This window comes from Microcaecilia unicolor, chromosome 7 (assembly GCF_901765095.1).
Source record: "Microcaecilia unicolor chromosome 7, aMicUni1.1, whole genome shotgun sequence".
Classification (NCBI taxonomy): Eukaryota; Metazoa; Chordata; class Amphibia; order Gymnophiona; family Siphonopidae; genus Microcaecilia; species Microcaecilia unicolor.
The window spans coordinates 223,087,817-223,110,696 of NC_044037.1; the positions used below are offsets into that span (position 1 = coordinate 223,087,817).

A 22,880-nucleotide genomic window follows, 5' to 3' on the forward strand; every position below is an offset into this window, starting at 1 on the left:
TTTATAGAATACTATAAATTACGTGCATGCCTCTGGCATTTAGATTCAAGCACTTACTCCAGCTCTGACTGAAAGTGCTTGCACTTAATTTATGGGCACACATGTCACCTGCTGAGCTAGTATTCTGTACTCCTACATATAGGCACACTGTTAAAGAATTGCCCCCATGCAGTGCTATATACATAAACATAAGAAACGTTCTGTTCAAGACAAATAAGAAAATCAGAGAGTTTCATTTGTTATAGAAAATGGTAAAAATGTCATGGATATGAACATGATGATAACAGGTTAAGACTGAAAAGTATCTTAAAAATGGTGAGCTTTTAGGCTGGATTTGAATATGTGAACTTCAAACGCTCATCTCATGTTCACTCCCATCTACATTTTTTCCATAATAGGATGGTTCTGCAAACACTCTAGGTTCCTGCCAAAGATGGTATCCTTATTTCACATCCGTCAATCAATTGCGTGTTCCACTTCCTGAAGCCTGATGCTAACAACAAGGGTGATCAGACCCTCCACATTGTAGATGACAAAAGAGCACTGGCCTTTCACATGAAAAGAACACATCCATGTTATCTGGCTACTCAGCATTTCATGGGCTATGATCCCAACAGGAATTCCAGGAGACAAAACTATGGACTGTATCATGCACTGCTACAATCTAGCAGAATTGTAAAGGTTCATCAGCTCAGAGCCATAGCAGTTTGCATCTCCCCTCTTTCCTGAGTTGAGGTTTTTAGGGCTGCAACCTGGCCTTCCACTCATATCTTTACATCTCACTACTGTCTGGAAAACATATCCCAAAGAGACAGTAGATTTGGACAAAGCAGGCATAAAAGTCTATTCAGTTGGTAATTTCCCTCAATAGTTCTCCCCAGGTTTCTCTATATAATCCTGACCAATTTATTGAGCAGATATATCCTGTATCAATAGTAGTTCAAACTAGAGTGTCTGATTTCATTCTGGTGATCAATAGAGAAAGCATAGTTAATTACTTGATAGGAGGACTCTCCATAAATCCAGCCACACTAATTCTCCCTCCTTGTTTGGGAGTTGATTTCCTATGCTGTATACGTAGACTAAAGGGCCCAGTGAGGTTTTGCTTCTGCAGGAACTCCCATGGTTTGGAAAAACTTTTTTGGTTTTCTGTACTCTGAGAGCTAGTGTGTTTCAGCACTGTCAGTTGATGGCACTTATTTGTGTGTATGATTTATCTTGCTGCTTATGGAGAACTTTATTACTGATAAGCAACTACATTTAACTGTGTTAGTGATTAATAGCAGTGTGTTTGTTGACAGTTCTGTGATTAAAGTATCTATTTAGCTGTATAATCAAATTCAAAAAGTCCTGAAATGTGTCTTTCTCTTTTTAAAAAAATTATTATTTCAGATCAAACACCAACACCAACTCGATTTCTGAAAAACTGTGAAGAAGTAGGTTTATTCAATGAGCTGCCTAGTCCTTTTGAAAATGAATTCAAAAAGGCGTCGGAAGATGATATTAAGAAAGTAGGTTGTTCTCTGATAGCATGTGGAAAGTTAGTGCATGCACATTCTTAATAAATGGAGAACATTTTTTTAAAGTTTAACCATATATAGTAGAGTTGGCTATTGCTACAGTATAACTTTTAAGAGCAAGGAACTTTGCATGATATCCCTAGAAAGTCTGTAGTCTTATGTTAGTAAAAAGCTTAGTGGTCAATATTCAGCTTGTGTGGCGACTGCATTAATTTAAGTACCAACACTTTAAATTAGTATGAATATTCAGTCCTGCTATGTTTATAAGCTGTGGTGCTGAATCGACCTATAACGTGGATATCATGATGACACTATCCTTTTAGTTTAAGCCTGCTATCTAGCAGGCCTTAGCTAAATGGATGTTGGCTTCCGTGTTCAGCCGCTATTTTGGATATCTGAATATTTTTAAAAGCCCACCGTGGCTCCACTCCAAACCTAGCCCCACATTACACAAATTTGTGTGCCATTAATTTGGATTTTTAGTGTGATACTGTCCATATAAATTTTAAAGTATATGGCCAGTGGAGTTGCATGGTTACCCGTTGCCGATTTAGTTGGAATGCCAGCCCAATAGAACCTATGCCACATTTCAGAGAGGTATGAGGTATGCTAATATGATAGAATGAGCAAACACAAATAGAACAGTTTTCAGAATTTGATCATTTGGTTTCTTTACTGATTTTACTGTTTTGTTTTGTTTTTATGTTCAGTTTACATTATATCCTGCTAATGTAATGAAACAGTAAGATACAAAAGAAAACACCTCATACATACAAACTCCCTTTGAAAGCAATGTAAAAGAAAAAGTAATATTTACTGAATGAAGCCTCTTAGCCTTCTTGTAGTGGGGGGGGGGGGGGGGGAGAAAAGGAAGCGTGAAAGGAATAACACATTCGCTATTTAAAAAAAAAAAAAAAAAAAAGATTACTGAAAAGCTTAAAGTATATAAGTATATATCTTGACCCAACTATAAACAACTTGAAGTCGCATTGGTATTTGCATAGTAATGAGATACATGTTTTGCATCTTATTACTATCTAATGTTCGGTGCTGTTTATAGCACTGCTGTATTTTAGGGCAGGCAGCGTTAGGGCCTTTTAAGCTGCATTAAGGCCCAATTAACGCAACTTAAGGCGCTAATGCTGCTTGATGAATTTTCCCCCCCCCCTAAATATATTTTAACTCTGGCTTTAAGATATTGATATTTTTGAAAATAAGCCCATACCTTTATAAAAAGAAATGTTATGTACTGAGGGTGACTTTCTTGAAAGAAACATAGTAGATTATTAAGTAAAATGGCAGTTTGAACCACTAGTAGCATTAACATTCATATTTTACTGACAGCCAATATGGTTTTTGAAGGGAGCTGCGGTTCATGTCACTACAAGCCAAACAAACTTCTTGCAGATTTTTTGTTTACCTGTGTCAGATTTGGGAAAAATGCAAACGAAGCCCACGTGTTTCCCGCTGCTCCTGCAACTCCTGCTCAGAGTGGCTTAATTGAGAGGTTTATTGTATAGCAATGTAGGAGTGACTTTGAGGAGGCTGGAATTAATCCAATATGTCTTTTTAAGTAGTGAGGATTGGTCTGAAAGAATGTTCAGAATCTAGACAGGACAGTGTTGCCTCCTGATGTTCTTGTTAGTTGCTGCAATAGCCTCCCCTCACTCCCTCCCCAGAAGTCAAAGTAGATGTCATATTGCAGTCCATATTTTGTCTGACTTCCCGTGTCTCAAATTTTGGTTACCATGACTGTGAACTCATCTCATACATACCTAGCTTTGGAGTTGAAATTACAGGTCCATAGAATCTTGTTGGATAATCTGGAGCAGTGGTTCTCAATGTGTTGCCACACACCTGACAGACATTGTTCACCTGCGTGACACACTGAATACTACAATTCACAGCTGATCTGAAATTCCCCCCTCCCCCCCCCCCCACCACCACCATAGATCATTTCATTGCTGCTAACGATAGTACAAGGGAAATATAGAACAATGGTGGTGACTATGAGGAGGGGAGGGAATGGTAGACTGGAGACCTGCAACAATTCCATTTGGGACAGGTGGCAGAAGGATTAATTATGGAGATTTCAAGCACCTAACTTCTAGATTACCAACTCTCCGTAACCTGCTGTGTACATGGTTGTTAAGAAAAGCACAAGTCTGGTGTCACCTCCCAGCCCTTGTTGATACACCAGTGTGTCCCCCACACGCTGGTTGAGAACCACTTCTCTGGAGGAAAAACTGAGCAGGTCCAGAAAGATGAGCAACTGCTTGCCACAGGTATCTAAGTGATGTTGAGCAAGTTGGAAACTATGGAGATTTTTCTGTGGAGAAAAATCATCAATTTTTGAACGTTTTCAGAGTCCTGTTAAGACCTGTTGCTGGAATGTTTAATTTAAACGGTATCCAAAGGACATTCTTAAAAAGTACCATTATAGGTTCTCTCCCAGTATTAAAAATTAATTTATATGGCTTCAGTTAAGAAGGGGGAGGGGAGTAGAGACTCGAGTCCCATCAGAGTCCCTTACTATTGTGAAAATTTGGTAGAATCTGAAAGTTATTTAGGGAATAATTTTATAACTGAGTTCACACATAAATAGTAGGACTACTATGTGGATTCCTGTAAATTTTCTAAACAAATTTATCTACACACCATCACTTCAAAAACGACTTCAGGGAATTTTTATGCTTCCATTTATGTCTGTTTTCTGACCACACCAATTTTGGGGGTTATTTTACCTGTGTATACTCATATATTTTCAAAGGTATACCCATAAATTTCAAAATTTGCACAATTATCCCTGGAAATGCCATCAGGTAAAGTTGTATGTTCAATTAGTTTGCAAGTAGTTTTTACATGACTGTTGGATGTGCATTTTTATAAATATCTATTTCTGTGCACAAAGGTACTGCTTTATGTGCAGAAGTGACTTTTAAAATTATCCTCCAGGGCTATATTACCTGAATTTTATTTTTTTCTGTCGACAAACAGTGTCGAGTCAGATACATAAGTGAGTTGATGTTATTGTGTGTCACCAGGACGGAACAGCTATCCTTGAGCTTAAAATTTAGTGTAAAGCACTGAGCAAATGTGGCCCTTCCCACATGCAGCAATTTCCTCAGCTTCTTATTTTTTTTGTGCTTTGTTGAAATGACATAAAATCAAAGCTTTCCCTACATGTTTGAGAGATTTTTACCTCTGCATCTTCCTCTGTTTGCCACCTTCTTTATAGTTTTCTTAATTTTTCATTTTTTTAGAAAAGAAAATGTACATGTAAATTTATTGTGTCCATCATATTGTACTTGCTTGTGAGGGCAGGGATGTTCTCTGCTGGGGTGAGAACTGAACTAAAAGCTTTAAAAGCACCAGGTTCCCTTTCAGGCGGCTAGACACGTTGCTTGAGGTACTGCAGTTTGGGTGTGATTTGGGGAAAAGTGTCAGCTATTTCACTTCTTTTTAAATGTGCTCTCTGTTTTCTCACATGGGGTGGAGGGGAGGATGGGGGTAAATGTCCATCCTTGATCTATAAGCCTCGAGCATCAAAGCATTCAAATCCATGACAAGATAACTATATTTTGTTCTGGTATCATCCTCAAAGGATGACTTACAGGGGTACGTTTGTCTACTGAGAACTGCAATAACCTGTTTATCTCTAGGATTCTTGAAAAGCACCATATATTTGGTGTTTAAGGTGATTAGTGCAGCTTGCTCTGCCTTGGCCTGAACAATATAGATGATTTGGTAAAAGCTTTCTTAAGTTCATCATTTTTAGAAGTAGATTCCATGACAAAAAACTTCCTATTGGTCTAGAGGGTTGATAATTCAATCAGCTTTCTGGGTCAGGTTTGATTACCCTGATACAAGTACAGATTCTTCAGATTTTTTTTTTTTTTTTTTTAAATGATGGTCACATTTTAGTCTAGAGATTTTAGATGATATAACTCCCAGTTGTCTTAGAACTAAACTGATACGGAATTCTGATAAGTGGTTTGATGAAGAACTGTTATGTTTTGAAATGACACTGTAGAAAATTAGACCGTGCATGGCAGAAGGAATAGGTCTGTAGCTAATAGAGAAAGTTGGAGTTGTGCAATTAAGGAGTACAAAATAGCCCTAAGAACTGTTGATGATGACGACATCCATGTAGTCACTGTCGGAATTTATCACCAATTCAAATAATGCCTCTACCCCACGTGCCCCCTCTCCTTAGCCTCACAACTGGTAGAAACTGTAGTCTGTACCAAACGTACTTCATCTAGGTTGGAGAAGGGTGAGGCGAGTGTGGCTTAGGATCCTTCTGTCCACCGGCAACAAATGTTAACATCTACGCAACTTTATTTTCTCCATGGACAGGATCCTAAGCTCGGGGTTGCATATACTTTCTCCTCTATTAGATGCTAATGCAACCCATTATAAAAGAAGTAGGCAAGTTGAAGTACAACAATTTACTTGCAATGAAGATACAAAACACCTCAAGTAAACTATTTGGAACAACAAAAATGTTGAACAAAATTCTTGCAACATCGGTGAACAAACAATTAAAATGCATAGCACTGAAGCACAGAAATCAATTTTCTTATTTACTACTAACTTTTAAATAATTTAAAACCAAAGAACCAAAACACTTTTCTTGAAAATGTGGATTATCCAAACAGTAATGCTTAGGAAAAACATGTAATGAAGACCACGTTGCTGATCTCTTGCAACTAATGCTACTGTGCAACAAATCTCTTGCATAGTAGCATTATTTAAACATGTGGCTAATGCTCTCAAACTGAGCTGAAACTACCACTCAACTTTTCACCTACAGTTCATAACAGTAATCGATGCATTTTGTAGTCTACGAAGACAAAGTCTTATTTGACATGTCTCTGCATACTCCTGTTATGAAAAGATAAAAATAGTTGTGAAGGCCTATTTATTGTAGCTTTTGTTTGTGAATAAATTTGCTAGACCCTTTTGCAATCCAAAGTATGCATGTGAGATTAAAACACAGACAGATATGGTAGTGGGAAAAACATGGGTAGAACCAATACCTCATTCAAATGAAACTGATACTGTTTTAGGAAGGAACTTTGGATGTGTGCTTAAAATTACTTTATCTGACAATACCTATATAAAAGCAGAATAATGCACTAAAGCTTGTATTTCACTGATTTCATGCACTGATACAATAGTGACTAAAAACAAGGTCTTCCAAGTAAAATACTTAATATGCGCTAAATCCAAGGGCTCAAAAGGTGGTTTAGTGAGACACAAACAATACGAAATTAGCATCCCTAGCAATTAGCAACAATTGGCAGCTTTATTGGAGGTTACTGGAGAAGTAAACCTTTCGTAAACCTCTTCACAATTGGATGCTCTGCCAGAGATCCATGAATCTCATCTGTTCTAAAAGCAGATATAGTACTCTAATGAAATCTCATAAAAGAGGTGCTCAGATCAGATTTTGAAAGAAACAAATACTCTAACACCATGGAAATATCACAGGACAAAGTATTTTCCCGTCTAGCAGCACACCATGATGAAAATCTCTTCCATTTGTAAAAATAAGACTTAGTAGAATCTCTCCTACAAGCACAGATCACATCATGGACTTTAGACAAAGAGAACCCACTCAACAAATTGTCCTCAATTTTCATGCCATTAATGCCAACAATTCTAGATTTGGATGTAAAGTGGTTCCCGACGCTTGCAACAACAACTGTGCTGTCAACTTCCATGGAGGCTCTATTGCCGATTCCTTTACAAAAGGAAACCAAAGCTACCTTTGCCAAAAAGGAACTATTAATATCATGGCTGCTGTCTCCACTCTCAGCTTGTGCAGTGTCTTTGCTACTAAAGGAATGGGGGAAATGCATACAAAATCCTGCCTGTCCACATAATCACAAACGCTAGTAGTGTGACTTTAGATCCTATCTGTCCATCGAGAACTCTCTTGCCCTTAACTCAAACTCAACAAGGAAAAAACTCACTGCCTTATTCTCTCTTCTCACCACAAAACAAACCTCCCTTCATCCATAAAAACCCTGGAACATACTCTCCCAAAATCAGACAAACTGAAGATCCTTGAAATTAGTATTGACACCAACCTAACCTTGGAAAGCCAAGCCTCTGCCACCACGAAGAAAATGTTCCATTCAATGTGGAAACTCAAACGGATCAAACAATTCTTCCCAAGGGAAACTTTCCGTAACATAATTTAAACAATGGTACTATCACATGTTGACTACTGTAACGCCGTATATGCGGGATGCAAAGAACAGATCTTAAGGAAACTCCAGATCATGCAGAACACGGCAGCTAGACTCATTTTTCGGAAAGACAAGATTCGAAAGTGCTAAACCCCTACACAGAATACTGCACTGGCTACCAATCAAGGAATGAATAGCCTTCAAAATTTGCACTCTGGTCCACAAACAATCCATGGTCTGGCCCCAACCTACATAACCAAACTTATGGACTTACCAACTAGAAACATCATTGAATCATCAAGAACGTTTCTAAACCTGCATTACCCAAACTATAAAGGACTAAAATACAAATCAACATATGAATCCAGCTTTTCCTACATTTGCACTCAGCTCTGGAACGCTTTACCTAGAAACATTAGAACTGTGAACACCCATCTAAAATTTCGAAAAGACCTCAAGACTCACCTCTTCCGGAAAGCCTACCCAGCAGACCTGAACTAATTCTTGAACAATGCATCAGAGAATGTGGTAAAAACAGTTAGTTTAGCAGAGTTTAAAAAAGGTTTGGACAATTTCCTAAAAGAAAAGTCCGTAAGTCATCATTTAGAGGGATTTGGGAAAATCCATTAATTTTGGGATAAGCAGCATAAACTCTAGTAACATCATAGATAACATCAGATTAAGACCTGAGTGGTCCATTCAGCGTGTCCAACAGTCAATTCATTATTAAACCAACAATGAATGTGGTTTATTAATACTTGATCCTGGTCTTACTTTGCCATTTCTGGGACATAGACCATAGAAGTTCACCTGGCACTGTCTTCACATTCTAACTACTGGAGTAGCTGCCAAGCTGTCTGCAGCCCATAAACTGTCTTACCGTTTATAGGACACAGACCCTAAAAGTCTGCCCGGCACTGGCCTTAGTTCTTCACAGTTGGGAGTCACCATCTTGGCACCACTGAATTCAGCACACAAGCAGTCATTTAAGTCTTGTTTTTATATACCATCCATTTTCTAATTAGGGATCCTCTGTGTTTATCCCATGCCTTTTAGAATTCCATCATTGTTTTGGTCTCCACCACCTCCCTCAGAAGGGCTTTCCAGGCATCGACCAACCTCTGTGTTTTACTCTTCAGATCTTGCCGGGTACTTGTGATCTGGATTGGCCACTGTTGGGGGCTGGATGCTGGGCTTGATGGGTCTTCAATCCGTCCCAGTATGGCAACACTTATGTACTTGGGATTCTGAATGGAATCTTGCTACTCTTTGGGGTTCTACATGGAATGTTGCTTCACTTTGAAATTCCGCATGGAGTCTTGTTATTCTTTAGGATTCTAGAATCTTGATACTCTTTTGGGGTTCTACATGGAATGTTGCTGCTGTTTGGGTTTCTGCCAGGTACTTGTGACCTGGATTGGCCACTGTTGGAAACAGGATACTAGGCTTGATGGACCTTTGGTCTGTCCCAGGATAACAATGCTAATGTTCTTATTTTATTATTAAAACGAGCACTAGTATTCAGCTGTGGACCAGGGCATCTTCCTATTGCACCATTGCTCCTCTTGGGCAGTTTTTCTCAGCTAGTGTGCTGCAATAAAGTCCTTCCTATGCCATAGTACCAGTGGTCCCCCGAGACCCTTCCCCATTCCTTGCTGACTGTACCCAAATCTTGTGCTCCTTCCTCCAGACCCCTCAGCATTTGAGCAGGACTGTGTGGAACTAGAAGAGGGGACGAAACATGGAGCTCGCACAGCCACAGAGAAAGCCAAAGAGTGGCCTTTGTTCCCTGCTCCAGCCTCTCCTCTGTTGTGCTCTGGCTTGGAGTGAACACTGCCCTAATTCATCCATGTCTGTGCCGCAGGGATTTAAGACTCGGGAAGGGGGGTGGGGGGAGGCCAAAAATCTTTTGAAACTCTAGTCAAGTGAGATTGATTTGTTTGGAAGGGAGACAGTGAATGTTGCTGGTAAGAGAGGGGGTGAATGCATGGGAGTGGGTACAGCAAAACTGGTAAATTTTAGCAAGGTTATGAAAGCTTGTGAAACTAGTACAGCCCTTTAGGATATGGAGGTCATGTTCATTGCTCCATATGCCCTTGAATTAAAAATATACATTATGCTGAGACAATGGCAGCTGCATTTTCTATTGCGGGAGCACGTTTGTGGATTAGCCTGCCCAGGGTACTTACATCTGGCTACATGTTCTTAAGACCTTATTATTACTATGTTTACTATAGTTTGTAATATTTCTCCTTACAAGACTTTGTTATTATATTTACTATGTAAGCCGCATTGAACCTGCTATGTGTGGGAAAGCGCGGGGTACAAATGTAATAAATAAATTAAAAAGAATATCAATTTTCTTCAAGTATAAAAATGTTGGATATATATTTAGATTCTAAATTTTCTTTACAGCCACAAGTCAATATGGTGACTAAAAGGGCATTTATACTTGTGTAGTCTTCATATTCAAAAATATGTTGAGGAAGATTAATTTTGTTTAATTGTGCAGGCTCTATTGTTGAGTCTTTTAGTTGGGCTTCCCTTCCCAATTGTTGAAAAAACTACAAACAGTCCAAAATGTAGCTTTGCACTTGATTAATTCACTGGAAAAAAATCTGACAGGCTTTTAGTATTCTGTGTTAAAACCTGTTGGCTTCCTATACCGGCAAGAGCTCTATTTACATTTTTTTGTTTATAAGGTATTATTTAGGTTGTCACCTTATTTGATGAAACACATAATTTTTACATTAGCTACTAGATCTTTTAGGAATATTAATTTGTTTGCTTTTCTTCCCTAAGGGGCAGGAAAAGACTTGTACAATTGGAAAACGTGTTTTCTTTTCAGGCTGCAAAATTAGACAGGGAAATTTCTGGTATGCTGTAAACTGCTACTGATTATAGGAATTTAATGTCTAAGACAACTTGTTTCGAAAATTTGTACTGGAGAAGGGTTAGGTCTGTTGTCATTGTAGGTCATCGTATAAATTGGATTCTGTCTATTGTATAGAGATTATGTAGAATGTATTTCCTCACTTTTATGAGATTTTGTAATTCCTGGATATAGCCAGTTTTTCTCCAAATGTTATCCGCATAGAACTGCAGGGTGTACTGTGGAATATAAGAGAAATTGTTGTGTTTTTTATATGGGCAGTGCCCAGTTTGGCTTAAAATGACACAGTTACACTTTTCTCCCTCTTTTTGCATGTGTCTAGGGAGCTGATGTTTAAATGGGGGTTTTCTCCCTTTTTCCACACAAATACTATCACTTTTTTTTTTACCTAACGTGTTTGGAATTTTTCAGCATTGAAACATTGGCTGGAAATGAATTACCACATTTCCAGCCCCTGTACCTCCTCTTCTCCCTGCTCCTCTCACTGATGTAGCTAGGAACCGAGGAAGGAGAAAAGGGGATGGGGAGTGGTAGATAGTGAATTTCTCCTGCCTCTGTATCTCGCTGAAATATCAGCTGGCTGTGATTTCATTGTGTGAAAGAGGTAAAAATTAGCTCCCCCCCCCCCCCCCTGTTAAACAAGTTCTCTGTGTAATTCACACAGAAAGCACAGAAAAGAGAGAGCATTCAGAAAAATAAAAAACTATCTAAGCTGTGCCCTTGCTGTTTGTTTCCACACACACAGAGCACAGAAAAAGATGCTGGAAGACACTGAGGGTCTGAAGCAGAAAGCCTACACAGATGGCATGGGATTACTGCAACTTCTGCATGCAGTTCATGGACATGTAATGCAGAGAGGCATTTCCCACACAAGATAATGGTGTATGAATCTGTGTCACCAGCACACAGCATATTGAAATAAATGTTAATGAAGCTATTAGTTATTCAGCCTAGTGCAGAAAGTTCCAAGAAGACTTTAAGGCTGAGCACAAGCAGTTTTAAGGGTTAGATCTTTTACAGTATCATCTGTAGTTTTGACCCCTAAGATAATTTCCCGATATTCTGATCCCCCATCCTAGAAAGGACCCCTGCCCACCAGAGATGCCCTCATCTCCCCAACACTAACCAGAAATTTAGTGCTTCTCCCTCCTCATGTTCCTTGAAGAGGCAGGAATGATGTCCACTTGCTCTTGCCTCCATGCCGCCATTGGCAGCGACTGACCCTTTTCCTCTTATTTGGTACTCTGCCCAGACTATCAAATAAGGGGAAAAAATCTCCCTTATTTGGCAGACTGACCCTGCACTTGCCTTCTGTGCTGGGTCAGGTGCCACCATTTCGCAAGATGGGAGTGTCGAAGCAGGAGCAAATGAGCATTCCTCCTTCCTCTTCTTCTAATTACATGGGGGTGGAGGTCCACTAGACTACTTTTTTGGGAGTGGTGTCAAGGGGATGAAAATGGAGGTCCATTAAACTGCTGGAGGTTTTCTGGGAGAAGGAGGGTTTCTCCGAGGACAAGCAGGCTGCTTGTTCTCACTGATGGGTTGACGTCCTCGGCAGCCCCCTCCATCGGAAAGTTTACTAGCAAAGGCCTTTGCTAGTCCTCGCGCGCCCATGCGCGGCCGTCTTCCCGCCCGAAACCGGCTCGAGCCGGCCAGTCTTCTTTCGTCCGCGCTCGGTACGGTCGTGTTACGCCGTTCGTGCCCCAGAGTCGACCTCGCGCGTCCTTTTCGACGTGTTTTTTCCTTGTTTTTCTTTTAAAAAGTTCGGGAAGCGCTCCGGAAGTGTTCCGGAAGACCCTTTCGGGTTTTCTGCCCTTCCCGTAATTTTCACAGCTTTTGCCCCGTAAGTTTTCTTTCGTTGTCGGGGTAGGCCTAGTTTGGCCTCGGTCGAGATTTTTCTCCCTTTAAATTTTGGTGCTTCAATTTTCGCCATTTCGACCTTTGATTTCGCCGGCGTGATTTTTCCGCCCATGACATCGAAGCCTTCCAGCGGCTTCAAGAAGTGCACCCAGTGCGCCCGGGTAATCTCGCTCACTGATAGGCACTCTGCGTGTCTTCAGTGTCTAGGGGCCCAGCACCGCCCTCAGAACTGCAGTCTGTGTTCCCTGTTACAAAGGCGGACTCAGGTAGCGAGATTAGCCCAGTGGAACGTTTTGTTCTCGGGCTCTTCGTCGACATCGGCACCGGAGGCATCGAGTGCATCGACGTCGTCAGCGTCCAGACCATCTTCCTTGGCTGCCGCTCCATCGACTGCATCGAGGCATCGGACCTCTGCATCGGCGCCGAGGCATCGGGCGACTGCATCGACGTCGGTGGTACCGAGACTTCGTCTGCTGATGTCGTCGGACGGAGGTGCATCGTCAGGAGTGCAGGTGAGGGCTGTCCATTCCCCTGCTGGTGGCGGTGAGCCTTCGGGTGGGTCTCCTCCTACCCTGAGGGCTCCTGCGGTACAGCCCCCCCGGGATCGACCCTCTTCGGTCTCGGCCCCGAGGAAGCGACGGATGGATTCTACGTCCTCCTCGTCGGTGCCGGGGAGCTCCGGTGACATGCTTCGGAAGAAGTCGAAGAAGCATCGACACCGGTCTCCTCCCCGTGTCGGCACCGAGAGCTCTGGGTCGCCGAGGGATTCGGCACCCAGCAGGCATCGGCACCGAGAGGACCGCTCACCCTCTGTTCAGGAGGTGTCGATGCGCTCCACTCTGGACAGCCCGGAACAGCCTCCTCGCCCGGAACAGGTTCTGACGTCGACGCCTGCATCGACCTCTCAGCCTTTTTCTGCAGCCACTCTGAACGAGAGCCTCCGGGCCATTCTCCCAGAGATTCTGGGAGAGCTGTTGCGCCCTACCCCTCCGGTACCGGCGGTGCTTGCGCCTCCGGTACCGTCGAGCGTGGCGCCGGCTGGTCCATCGCCCAGGTTGAGGTCCCCGACGTCGGTACCGCGTGCGGTGCCGACCGCGGCCACCTCCCAGGAAGGCTCCCCGACTACGTCGGCGGAGGGAGCTTCGCCGATGCGGGCGAGGGAGTCTACCTCTCGACGCCCCCATCGTGGACGTGGCTCCACGGAGTCGAGCCGGGCGAGGTTGCAGACACAGGTCCGTGAACTTGTGTCTGACACCGAGGGTGAGGCCTCGTGGGAGGACGAAGAAGACCCCAGATATTTCTCTGACGAGGAGTCTGAGGGTCTTCCTTCTGATCCCACTCCCTCTCCTGAAAGGCAGCTTTCCCCTCCTGAGAGTCTGTCTTTCGCTTCCTTTGTCCGGGAGATGTCTACGGCCATCCCCTTCCCGGTGGTTGTGGAGGACGAGCCCAGGGCTGAAATGTTTGAGCTCCTGGACTATCCTTCTCCACCTAAGGAAGCGTCCACTGTTCCCTTGCATCATGTCCTGAAAAAGACATTGCTTGCGAACTGGACCAAGCCATTAAGTAATCCCCACATTCCCAAGAAGATCGAGTCCCAGTACCGGATCCATGGGGACCCAGAGCTGATGCGCACTCAGTTGCCTCACGACTCTGGAGTTGTGGATTTGGCCCTAAAGAAGGCTAAGAGTTCTAGGGAGCATGCTTCGGCGCCCCCGGGCAAAGACCCTAGAACCTTAGACTCCTTTGGGAGGAAGGCCTACCATTCTTCTATGCTCGTGGCCAAGATCCAGTCTTACCAGCTCTACACGAGCATACACATGCGGAACAATGTGCGGCAGTTGGCGGGCTTGGTTGATGCTCTTCCCCCTGAGCAAGCCAAGCCTTTTCAGGAGGTGGTCAGGCAGCTGAAGGCGTGCAGAAAATTCCTGGCCAGAGGAGTTTATGACACTTTTGATGTTGCGTCCAGGGCCGCTGCTCAAGGTGTGGTGATGCCCAGGCTCTCATGGCTGCGTGCCGCCGACCTGGAGAATAGAATCCAGCAGCGGATTGCGGACTCGCCTTGCCGTGCGGACAACATTTTTGGGGAAAAAGTCGAGCAAGTGGTAGAGTCTCTCCACCAGCGGGACACCGCATTCGACAAGTTCTCCCGCCGGCAGCCTTCAGCATCTACCTCTACAGGTAGAAGATTTTTCGGGGGAAGGAAGACTGGTCCCTATGCTTCTGGTAAGCGTAGGTACAATCCTCCTTCCCGACAGCCTGCGGCCCAGGCTAAGCCCCAGCGCGCTCGCTCTCGTCAGCAGCGTGCGCCTCAGCAAGGCCCCGCGGCTCCCCAGCAAAAGCAAGGGGCGAGCTTTTGACTGGCTCCAGCAGAGCATAGCCGACATCCAAGTGTCAGTGCCGGGCGACCTGCCAGTCGGAGGGAGGTTGAAAGCTTTTCACCAAAGGTGGCCTCTCGTAACCTCCGATCAGTGGGTTCTGCAAATAGTCCGGCAAGGATACACCCTCAATTTGGCCTCAAAACCTCCAAATTGTCCACCGGGAGCTCAGTCTTACAGCTTCCAGCACAAGCAGGTACTTGCAGAGGAACTCTCCGGCCTTCTCAGCGCCAATGCGGTCGAGCCCGTGCCATCCGGGCAGGAAGGGCTGGGATTCTATTCCAGGTACTTCCTTGTGGAAAAGAAGACAGGGGGGATGCGTCCCATCCTAGACCTAAGGGCCCTGAACAAATATCTCGTAAAAGAAAAGTTCAGGATGCTTTCCCTGGGCACCCTCCTTCCCATGATTCAGCAAAACGATTGGCTATGCTCTCTGGACTTGAAGGATGCCTACACTCACATCCCGATACTGCCAGCTCACAGACAGTATCTGCGATTTCAGCTGGGCACACGCCACTTCCAGTACTGTGTGCTACCCTTTGGGCTCGCCTCTGCGCCCAGGGTGTTCACAAAGTGCTTGGCTGTAGTAGCAGCGGCACTTCGCAGACTGGGGGTGCACGTGTTCCCATATCTCGACGATTGGCTGGTGAAGAACACATCCGAGGCAGGAGCCCTGCAGTCCATGCAGATGACTATTCGCCTCCTGGAGCTACTGGGGTTTGTGATAAATTATCCAAAGTCCCATCTTCTCCCAGTGCAGAAACTCGAATTCATAGGAGCTCTGCTGGATTCTCGGACGGCTCGCGCCTATCTCCCAGAGACGAGGGCCAACAACTTGTTGTTCCTCGTCTCGCGGGTGCGAGCGTCCCAGCAGATCACAGCTCGGCAGATGTTGAGATTGCTGGGCCACATGGCCTCCACAGTTCATGTGACTCCCATGGCCCACCTTCACATGAGATCTGCTCAATGGACCCTAGCCTCCCAGTGGTATCAGGCCGCCGGGGGTCTAGAGGACGTGATCCACCTGTCCACGAGTTTTCTCAAATCCCTATATTGGTGGACGATTTGCTCCAATTTGACTCTGGGACGTCCCTTCCAAATTCCTCAGCCACAAAAGGTGCTGACCACGGATGCGTCCCTCCTGGGATGGGGAGCTCATGTCGATGGGCTTCACACCCAAGGAAGCTGGTCCCTCCAGGAACGCGATCTGCAGATCAATCTTCTGGAGTTACGAGCGATCTGGAACGCTCTGAAGGCTTTCAGAGATCGGCTGTCCCACCAAATTATCCAAATTCAGACAGACAACCAGGTTGCCATGTACTATGTCAACAAGCAGGGGGGCACCGGATCTCGCCCCCTGTGTCAGGAAGCCGTCAGCATGTGGCTCTGGGCTCGCCGTCACGGCATGGGGCTCCAAGCCACATATCTGGCAGGCGTAAACAACAGTCTGGCCGACAGGTTGAGCAGGATTATGCAACCTCACGAGTGGTCGCTCAATTCCCGTGTAGTACGACAGATCTTCCAGGTGTGGGGCACCCCCTTGGTAGATCTCTTCGCATCTCGAGTGAACCACAAAGTCCCTCAGTTCTGTTCCAGGCTTCAGGCCCACGGCAGACTGGCATCGGATGCCTTCCTCCTGGACTGGGGGGAGGGTCTGCTGTATGCTTATCCTCCCATACCTCTGGTGGGGAAGACTTTGTTGAAACTCAAGCAAGACCGAGGCACCATGATTCTGATTGGTCCTTTTTGGCCGCGTCAGATCTGGTTCCCTCTTCTTCTGGAGTTGTCCTCCGAAGAACCGTGGAGATTGGAGTGTTTTCCGACCCTCTTCACACAGGACGAAGGGGCACTTCTGCATCCCAGCCTCCAGTCGCTGGCTCTTACGGCCTGGAAGTTGAGGGCGTAGACTTTGCCTCTTTGGGTCTGTCAGAGGGTGTCTCCCGCATCTTGCTTGCTTCCAGGAAAGATTCCACTAAGAGAAGTTACTTCTTCCATTGGAGGAGGTTTGCCGTCTGGTGTGACAGCAAGGCCCTAGATCCTCGCTCTTGTCCTACACAGACCCTGCTTGAATACCTTCTGCACTTGTCTGAGTCTGGTCTCAAGACCAACTCTGTAAGGGTTCACCTTAGTGCAATCAGTGCTTACCATTACCATGTGGAAGGTAAGCCGATCTCAGGACAGCCTTTAGTTGTTCGCTTCATGAGAGGCTTGCTGTTGTCAAAGCCCCCTGTCAAGCCTCCTACAGTGTAATGGGATCTCAATGTCGTTCTCACCCAGCTGATGAAACCTCCTTTCGAGCCACTGAATTCCTGCCATCTGAAGTACTTAACTTGGAAGGTCATTTTCTTGGTGGCAGTTACTTCAGCTCGTAGAGTCAGTGAGCTTCAGGCCCTGGTAGCCCAGGCCCCTTACACCAAATTTCATCATAACAGAGTAGTCCTCCGCACTCACCCTAAGTTCATGCCAAAGGTCGTGTCGGAGTTCCATCTAAACCAGTCAATTGTCTTGCCAACATTCTTTCCCCGTCCTCATTCCTGCCCTGCTGAACGTCAGCTGCACACATTGGACTGCAAGAGAGCATTGGCCTTCTACCTGGAGCGGACACAGCCCCACAGACAGTCCGCCCAATTGTTTGTTTCTTTTGATCCCAATAGGAGGGGAGTGGCTGTAGGGAAACGCACCATATCCAATTGGCTAGCAGATTGCATTTCCTTCACTTACTCCCAGGCGGGGCTGGCTCTTGAGGGTCATGTCACGGCTCATAATATTAGAGCCATGGCTGCGTCGGTAGCCCACTTGAAGTCAGCCTCTATTGAAGAAATTTGCAAAGCTGCGACGTGGTCATCTGTCCACACATTCACATCTCATTACTGCCTGCAGCAGGATACCCGACGCGACAGTCGGTTCGGGCAGTCAGTTCTTCAGAACCTGTTTGGGCTTTAGGATCCAACTCCACCCCCCGAGGGCCCTGTTTGTTCTGTTCCAGGCTGCACTCTCAGTTAGTTGGTAAATTTTTTTAGGTCAATTTCAGTTATGTCCTCGCCGTTGCGAGGCCCAATTGACCATGGTTGTTGTTTTGAGTGAGCCTGGGGGCTAGGGATACCCCATCAGTGAGAACAAGCAGCCTGCTTGTCCTCGGAGAAAGCGAATGCTACATACCTGTAGAAGGTATTCTCCGAGGACAGCAGGCTGATTGTTCTCACAAACCCGCCCGCCTCCCCTTTGGAGTTGAGTCTTCCCTTGAAGTGTATTGTCTTGCTACATACTGGACTGGCCGGCTCGAGCCGGTTTCGGGCGTGAAGACGGCCGCGCATGCGCGGTGCGCATGGGCGCGCGAGGACTAGCAAAGGCCTTTGCTAGTAAACTTTCCGATGGAGGGGGCTGCCGAGGACGTCAACCCATCAGTGAGAACAATCAGCCTGCTGTCCTCAGAGAATACCTTCTACAGGTATGTAGCATTCGCTTTATACACATCCCATTCGTAGCCCCCATAGCGGTGGGCTTTTTAAAACGTCTCACTTTAAAATGTCAGTGTGTGAACCAATCACCACTCATGAACCGACATGAAGGGGGACATTTTAGCAATGAGCTGCAGATTACTGGGGCAGTGTGCGCTGCTTTTTCTAGCAGGACACACTTTTTAATGCAGCAGTAATTTGCATTCTCATTTTTACTGCATTGAGGAGCTAAATTTTTGTACTCAGTTCACATTAGAAGCCATATGCTCAGCCATTCGTTCACAGCAATAATGCATAAATAAACAAACAAACCAGTGGTGTCTAGAAGCTATATTCTACACTTTTTGAAGACCACAATGTTCTTTATTAAAGGACTTCTGAAGAATCTTTTTGGACACTTTCACTTTCTGTGCTGAAACATGGTACCATGTAGAGTCTTCTCTCAAATTTTATTTGTACATTGGATGTCCTCGGTCTGTTTTTTTTTTTTTTTGAAGAGCCTGATTCTGCTCCCACTCTCCTCTTGCTCCTGAGACTTTCGTGGGACTTTGTTGTTCTTTCCATTCCTGTGATTGTGCTGCTTTTGCTATGTAATTGCCACCATTCATGACCCATTTCTGCCAACAATGGACAAGTTTTTTTAGGAAAACTGTCACAAAAGAACTGCACATCCTGTCTCTTCAATCAGTTGCTCACAGTCCTTTCCATATTTGGTGATACTATTGTGATATCCCGAAGATCAGACCTTTTTCTTACCCTCAATTATAATTCAATGTATAATTAAAATTGGAAAATTGGTGGTGTTACTTGTAGATGCTTATATGGTCCAAACTGCACGTGTATTATATTGCAGAGTGGATCTTTTCTTGAGATATGTTTTCTAAGGACATCGTGGCCAAGAATGATATGATTACCCTGCCCATATTGTAAAGGTGACCTGTATTTGGCAGGAGGGCTAGAACTAGACTTGCTAAATTGATCTTTTTTGGCAAGTATAAAGACATTGTATGCAATCGCATATGAAGTTTGTATCTGTATGTATAAATATTTAAGAAGCAGTGATAATGGAACAACAAACGGTAACATTATATGTAGATCAGAAAGGGTGCCTAGTCAATGGATGAACTAAAAGTTCCAAATATTCATAAATATTGTGGTATGGTTGCACATAATCTTTTTAAACCTATTGCTTGCAGAATATCTCTTGAACTTTTTTTGTTTGAGGCTGGAATTGTTGTTCTTCCGTGGGTTCTTATAGGACAAACTTAGGTGGAAATGCTTTCCACATAGATTTTTTAAGCACCATATATAGAATCTGGCCCCATTTGGTTAAAAGGTTGAGAACATTACAAAAGGCTGGTATTTGGTTGTAGGTAGGAGTGGGTTGTTTCAAATGTGTGACCCCTTTGTTTATTCGTTTTTATTGATTGCTAGTGGAGTTTCATTCTTTGTGTAAGGTTTTGGTTTTAGTTAATAAAACTATTTATTTAGGAACGCCTGCTAATTTGAAGGCTATGATTTGTTGTGAACCAGGAAAGGACTTGCGATCAGAGGGTCTTTCCTTATTCGCTCTCCCCAGGTCTTCTCAGTTCTCCAAGGACAAGCAGGCTGCTTGTTCTCACGACTGGGTTGACGTCCACGGCAGCCCCCAGCAACCAGAAGAAAACTTTGCGGGCGGTCCCGCACGCAGGGCACGCCCACCGCGCATGCGCGACCGTCTTCCCGCCTGTGCGCGACCGTTCCCGCTCAGTTTTTTTCTATTCCGTGCTGGAGAGAGACATGTTCTCGTCTCTCTCTTAGTCAGCCCCGGAAACTGGATTGCGGCCTAGCCGCGGTTTTTCTCTTTTCGAGTACGCGTTCGCGTGTTATTTTCCAACAAAAAAAAAAAAGCAGTTTCCTCGTCGTTTTTAGCCGCGAGGGCGCGTCGTCGCGGCCTTGTGGCCGCGCGGTCGTTTCTTCTTTTTCGGGTGTGCTTTTCACTGCCACCATCGACGATTTTGACTTCGCCGACGCGATTTTTCCGTCGATGTCCTCGAAGGTCCCGAGCGGATTCAAAAAGTGTGGTCGGTGCAGCCGGCAGATCTCGCAGACCGATACTCACGCTTGGTGTATCCAGTGCCTCGGCCCGGAGCATAATTCCAAGACGTGCACCTTGTGTCTCGGCTTAAGGAAGCGGACATAGGTGGCGAAGGCAAGTTCTACGGGACCGTCTTTTTGGAACTTGCGCCAGCCCTTTGACGTCGACCTCTACGCCATCGGTGTCGACGGCCGGGTCTTCGGTACCGATGTCGACGAAGTCGGCGCCGACTCTGGCACCAACCCCAGGAGTACAGGTACCTTTGGCCCGCCGGTGACGGCGGGGGTGAGCGGCCGCGCGGGCAGCTGCCCCGGCCACTCCCTCTGCTCAGGGCCATCGGGACCGAACCCTGTCAGATCCGATACCTCGAGGCCGGGGGCTCCACCTCCTCCTCGTCTCTTCCGCCGAGCGCTGATGACGGGCATCGAAAGAAAGCCAAGAAGCACCGTAATCGTTCGCCCACGGCGCACGGGACTGCCAGCTCCGGTACTTCGAGGGACGACTCGACGCCCAGGAAGCGGCAGTGCCGAGAGGAGCGTTCCCCCTCGGTCGAAGAGGTGTCGCTGCGTCAGTCCGCGGGTACCTCGGTACCGTCTCCTGGACCCGAGCAGCTTCCGGCACCGGCCCCCACACCGGCCCCTCTGCCTTTCCCGACAGCGGGCCTTGATGAGTGCCTCCGAGCCATCCTTCCCGGGATCCTGGAAGGGCTGATGCGCCAGGCTCTGCCGGCACGGGGGGTGCTTGCGCCCCCGGCGGCGTTGATGGAGGCGCCGGTGGGCTCTGGCCCGATGCTGAGGCCTCCGACGCCGCTTGTGGCACCAGTGTCGACCGCCACGCAGGTGGAGTCCCCGTCGACGTCGAAAGAGGGAGCTTCGTCCCCGCCGGCGCGGGAGTCTACCGCTCGACGCCATCATCGAGGACGTGGTTCCTCCCAGTCGAGACGGGCCCGGTTGAGGTCTGAGCTGAGAGAGCTCATGTCCGACACCGAGGAGGAGGCCTCGTGGGGGGAGGAGGAGGACCCCAAATATTTCTCCTCAGAGGAGTTTGTGGGCCTTCCCTCCGACCCCACTCCTTCACCGGAGAGGAAGCTCTCGCCTCCTGAGAGCCTCTCCTTTGCCTCTTTTGTCAGGGATATGGCCATCTGCATTCCTTTCCCCGTGGTTACTGTGGATGAGCCGAGGGCGGAGATGCTCGAAGTCCTCGACTATCCATCACCACCTAGAGAGTCTTCCACGGTGCCGTTGCACAATGTCCTTAAGGAGACACTGCTTCGGAACTGGTTGAAGCCACTATCTAATCCCACCATCCCCAAGAAAGCGGAGTCCCAATACAGGATCCACTCAGACCCAGTTGATGCGGCCTCAATTGCCTCATGACTCGGCGGTCGTGGACTCTGCTCTCAAGAGGGCACGGAGTTCGAGGGATACCGCCTCGGCGCCCCCTGGGCGGGAGTCTCGCACTCTGGACTCGTTTGGGAGGAAGGCCTACCAATCTTCCATGCTCGTGACCCGCATCCAATCATACCAGCTCTACACGAGTATCCACATGCGGAACAATGTGAGGCAACTGGCGGACCTGGTCGACAAGCTCCCTCCGGAGCAGTCCAGGCCTTTTCAGGAGGTGGTCAGGCAGCTGAAGGCGTGTAGAAAGTTCCTGTCCAGGGGTATCTATGACACCTGTGATGTGGCATCTTGAGCTGCGGCCCAAGGTATAGTAATGCGCAGACTCTCATGGCTGTGTGCCTCTGACCTGGACAACCGCACCCAGCAGCGGCTGGCGGATGTCCCTTGCCGGGGGGATAACATTTTCGGTGAGAAGGTCGAGCAGTTGGTGAACCAACTACACCAGCGGGAAACCGCTCTCGACAAGCTCTCCCACCGGGCGCCTTCAGCATCCACCTCTGCAGGTGGACGTTTTTCCCGGGCCCTGCAGGCTGCACCCTACGCCTACAGCATGCGTAGGTACACCCAGCTAGCCCGAAGGCCTCCTCAGGCACAGGGACAGTCCCAGCGCACTCATTCCCGTCAACAGCGTGCGCCTAAGCAGCTCCCTGCACCTCCACAGCAAAAGCAGGGGACAAGCTTTTGACTGGATCCATGGGAACATAGCCGCCATCAAAGTATCCGTACCGGACGACCTGCCAGTCGGGGGGAGGTTGAAAGTTTTTCACCAAAGGTGTGGCCTCTTATAACCTCCGACCAGTGGGTTCTCCAAATAGTGCGGTGCGGATACACCCTGAATTTGGTCTCCACTCCGCCAAATTGCCCACTGGGAGCCCAATCCTTCAGCTCCCATCACAAGCAGGTACTTGCAGAGGAACTCTCCACCCTTCTCAGCGCCAATGCGGTCGAGCCCATGCCACCCGGGCAGGAAGGGCAGGGATTCTATTCCAGGTACTTCCTTGTGGAAAAGAAAACAGGGGGGGATGTGCCCCATTCTAGACCTGAGAGGCCTGAACAAATATCTGGTCCGAGAAAAGTTCAGGATGCTTTCCTTG

At 46.4% G+C, this 22,880-nt stretch overlaps 1 protein-coding gene across 1 annotated transcript in view; it reads left to right on the top strand.

Moving 5' to 3' along the window:
- Nucleotides 1-22,880, top strand: part of ATF2 (activating transcription factor 2) — a 220,865-nt gene that overhangs the window by 32,977 nt on the left and 165,008 nt on the right. Inside the window, 1 exon segment of the mRNA XM_030208954.1 lies at nucleotides 1,393-1,511. Within this exon segment, the coding sequence (XP_030064814.1) occupies nucleotides 1,393-1,511 (119 nt within the window).